The sequence below is a fragment of the Harpegnathos saltator genome, unplaced genomic scaffold, assembly GCF_003227715.2.
Source record: "Harpegnathos saltator strain DR-91 unplaced genomic scaffold, Hsal_v8.6 scaffold58, whole genome shotgun sequence".
Classification (NCBI taxonomy): domain Eukaryota; kingdom Metazoa; phylum Arthropoda; class Insecta; order Hymenoptera; family Formicidae; genus Harpegnathos; species Harpegnathos saltator.
The window spans coordinates 2,936,478-2,940,812 of record NW_020230404.1 but is presented as its reverse complement, the minus strand read 5'-3'; the positions used below and the strand labels follow the sequence as shown (position 1 = coordinate 2,940,812).

The 4,335-nt window shown below is 54.9% G+C and overlaps 1 protein-coding gene across 1 annotated transcript; it reads left to right on the top strand.

The window, feature by feature from the left end:
* Positions 1-595: 595 nt before the first annotated feature.
* On the top strand, positions 596-4,335 carry Kr-h1 (kruppel homolog 1). The gene has a single exon (XM_025303818.1). The coding sequence runs from the start codon at positions 1,345-1,347 to the stop codon at positions 3,313-3,315; it is 1,971 nt and encodes a 656-aa protein (XP_025159603.1). The 5' UTR covers positions 596-1,344; the 3' UTR covers positions 3,316-4,335.

The following is a 4,335-nucleotide window of genomic DNA, read 5'->3' as shown; positions in this document are numbered from 1 at the left end:
ACGTTTCCGCGGATCAATACGATTTTTGCGTATCCCACTGCGTAGCGGTACTCTCTCTCTCTCTCTCTCTCTCTCTCTCTCTCTCTCTCTCTCTCTCTCTCTCTCTCTGCCTTTCATAGGGGAACCGATTAAAGCGGGGCGGCTTGGTCAAGAAGAAGGCGGCTCTGTTGTGGCAAAGAGTGTATGGAGGAGCTGATAACGGCGAAGGAGGATTTTTGCGAAGCGCGGAGGGGAGGGAACGAAGGAAAGAACGAGCGCATCGTACGCCGTTTAACGCCGGACGTGTCTCGCCACGGCGCGCGTTCTCGTGATGTAACACGACGTCCTTACTGCGCGCTGAGTTGGACGAGGTCGGTGATCGCTATAAAAAAATGCGACTCGCACACGTGGAGGCGGTCGCACGGGTTTCGGCCGATTTGGCTTGACGCGGCGCGAAAGAGACGACGCGCGTTGCGAACTGTGTGTTGGTGCCGGTAGGTGGGGGGAGCGGTAAGGAGGGACGACTCACTGCACTGTGCCGCCGACCGCACCCGCAGCCTCCAGGCGCGTGCAGACAGCACCGAGCAAGGCGCGCATTGCGCATGTATACGTACGTATGCTCGTGCTCGTGCTCGTGCGATTTGGCTAATCTAAACGACATGAATATTGTCCGTTTGTCCGCCAGTTTGTTTACATATATCTCGTATTTTCTCTCGTGTTATCTCGAGATTATTTAATTTGAATAGATTAGTCTAAAATTTCAACGAAACATCGCGCGCGCGCATACGCACACGCGCACACACGCACACTTGCTCACGCTGTCTACCTACGTTATCATCGTAAGAGAAGCAATAGGCGTTACGATGCTTTCGAAGCGCAGTTTTCACGTTTCCGATGAGTACAGAGTACGCGAGCGAGCAAAGTTTGAAAGAATATTTATGACTAAGCGCATATCTACACGTATGGCTAAGCAACAGTTGTAATATTCTCCGTTGACACTCACGCGCGCGCACGCGCCATTTTATCGCGCAAACAACACACTCCGATAAAACGTTCTCGACGATTGGCCCCCTTTTTTTCTTTATTTATTATTACTATAACTTCCGTGTCCGGTTAGAATACAAGTCGGATGCGAGGCAACAGCGACAGCGACCGACAATCGATAACGCGTGGTGATCCGCCAAGTCTACTTGGCTGTTTAAGGAACTGCTTCACAAAGGGCTCCACAAGGAACTCCGTAATCGAATACTTGAAAACTACTCATCATGGACTGTGAAATCGTAGTCCATTTTCCCAACTTTTCGAGCTCGAGTCCTGGAGCGTTCTCGTTTATTCGTTTATACCGGGAATGTGCGAGCACACGCCATGTGTGATCCACCACACCACGCTCCGACCCGACGATCGTGCTACGACTACATCGGCGCGATTACGAAACAACTGTTCCACGTGACGAGCGATTTGACTGACCGGGCTTCTCCCGACATTTCCATTTGCAGCATCCCATCTTCGATGTTGGCTTACTATCAGGCGGAACCCATGCCAAATCCAGCAACGATGTCGGTACACGGTGGCATGGTCGGCGGTGCTGATCTGGACGCGATGAACCCGGTGAAGAGGCTGGTGTGCAGTCCAGATCTCACCATGTTCGCCACGCCGAGTTGCAGCGCGGAAATCGGTCCGGGTAGTCCAACGACGATGATGACGGCGACGTTGACGACGACGACGACGACGACGACAACAACGGCAACGACAACGACGACGACGGCGGCGGCGGCGGCGGCGGCGGCGGCGGTAGCGGCAGCGGCAGCGGATGGCAGCGGCAAGTACCAGTGTCTACTCTGTCGGAAGACCTTCACGCAGAAGAGCGTGTACCAGAGTCACCTGCGGTCCCACGGTAAGGACGGCGAGGGTCCTTACCGCTGCAACATCTGCGGCAAGACGTTCGCGGTGCCAGCACGACTCACTCGGCACTATCGCACGCACACCGGCGAGAAGCCGTACCAGTGCGAGTACTGCAGCAAGTCGTTCTCGGTGAAGGAAAATCTGAGCGTGCACCGACGTATCCACACGAAGGAACGACCGTACAAGTGCGACGTGTGCGGCCGTGCATTCGAGCACAGCGGCAAACTGCACCGTCACATGCGCATCCACACTGGTGAGCGACCACACAAGTGCACCGTGTGCTCCAAGACGTTCATACAGAGCGGCCAGCTGGTGATACATATGCGCACGCACACCGGCGAGAAGCCGTATGTGTGTAAGTCCTGCAAGAAGGGCTTCACCTGCTCCAAGCAGTTGAAGGTCCATACGCGCACCCACACTGGCGAGAAACCCTATACCTGCGACATCTGCCGCAAGGCCTTTGGCTACAACCACGTGCTCAAGCTGCACCAGGTGTCACACTACGGCGAAAAGGTATACAAGTGCACGATTTGCAACGAGACCTTCGGCTCGAAGAAGACGATGGAACTACACATCAAGAAGCATCCGGAGTCGCCGGCAGCGGTCGCTGTCGCGGCCGCGGCAGCGGCAGCGGTCGCCGCTGCCGCTGCCGTCGTCGTCACGGACGTCGGCGCGTCGCCTACCGGCGGCTCACCGATCGAACCGGACATCGAAATCTCTCAAGGCGGTCTTGGTAGCGCGGTCGCGAGCCCGGCACTGCCCACTGACGACAAGGAGAACCTCAAGATCGAAGAGGTCTGCCTGGAGTCGACCACGTACGCCGTTCAGCGCGACTACGCCTATTACCTGTACCCTGGTAATAGGGAACAGCAGCAGTATACACCGCCGGAGGTGGTGGTGCCGGTGCCGGTGCCGGTGTCGGTGCCGGTGCCGGTGCCGATAAGCTCGGAGCCGATGCTGACCGAGATCGACGAGAAGCGCTTCCAAGCGAGCGTGAGGGTGAGCTCGCCGCCTCACTTGCAACCGCCTCACATGTTCTTCTACCCCGAGCCGACCTACACCGGTTTCGGTCTGGCTGCCGCTGGCGGTAGCGTCGATCTCGACGCCGACTGCTCGTCTTTATTGAATCTACCCGGTAACGACGCGCGTCGTAGGGTGGAGGCCGCGTTGGAAGCTGTCGAGGAGGAACATCAGCGAGGCTACAGTGGCATCAAGGTCGACCCACTGCTCACGCCGCCGAGCAGCAATCCCGAGAGCCCAGCGTCGTCGCCCGACCCCTTGGATCTGGCGATACCTTCGCGGGAAACTCTTATCTTGCCGCCCAGGAAACGTAGCAAGATGATCCTGCAGTCCATGGAGAGTGAGAGAAACGGCGGCCTTATTGCAGCCGTGCAGAGACAGAGCTCCGTCATCCAGTTCGCACGGGCCTCATAGTGAACGTCAGATTCACTCAAGTCGCTGGCGAAGCGACTCGTCAGGTACTCGTGTGAAAACTCGACTCAGAGGGGAAAATCCTCCTCTGAGCCCTCCACCACCAGTGATGCCGAATGCCGAAGCCGGACTGCGCGCGCGCGCGCGCGCAGAGCGGGATTGTGAAGTTGGACCGAAGCCGGAGCTGGTAAAGAAGCTTGGTCAGAATAAGCTTGGCAATATGTTGGCGTATTGTGATCAACGCGGTCATCTTGAGACTCGTCGATCGGAAATTTCGGAAAATTTCGCACCTGGTAAGCGAGAGCGTTTTGCTTCGCGTCGATATCGGACAACAGAGAGGAGAAGACGTCTCCTCAGGGGACGTGTCTCTTGGGCGAACCTACCTAAATACAAACGCAAATGTATTACCTCACTTGTCCTGCGGCGCCTTATATTTCCATTCGAGACGAGATCCGCGCTCTCGAGCTACCGAGAAGAAGCAAATCGCGCTCGCTAGTTCAACGAAACGATCGAGATCGCGTTCGCTACTTAATGGCAATTGATAGTAATTAAGCCGCAGTCAGCCGCACGCGTCTTTTCCTAACGGCCCATGACAGCGACAACACTCTCGTTTCCACCACCTTCTCGACCTTGCTCGATAACCTCTCAGCCTCCGAGGCTTTGATGTTACTTGTAATGTCGAGTGTACACGCGTAGAGACTACGTGAGAGACTGGATGTATTCCTTGACCACGGATTTCGGGGAAGGAGAACGGTTCGCTGAGAACGGTTGGCGCGAATGTTTAGTACTTTAATAGCTGTGTTGCATCTGCGCAATACTCATCATAATCGATCAACGTTAGAGGGACATTGATACTGTGAAATCACACTCTGTAAAATTCAAGCAAACATAATAATTGGGAGGTGAAATTTGAAACTGATAGAAATTAAAGAGATAAATTATGTTATCTTTGATTCTCTGCGTTCTTTCACGTTCTCTTTCATTTCTATCCGTCTCAAGTTAAGATGAATATTTTTTATCGTG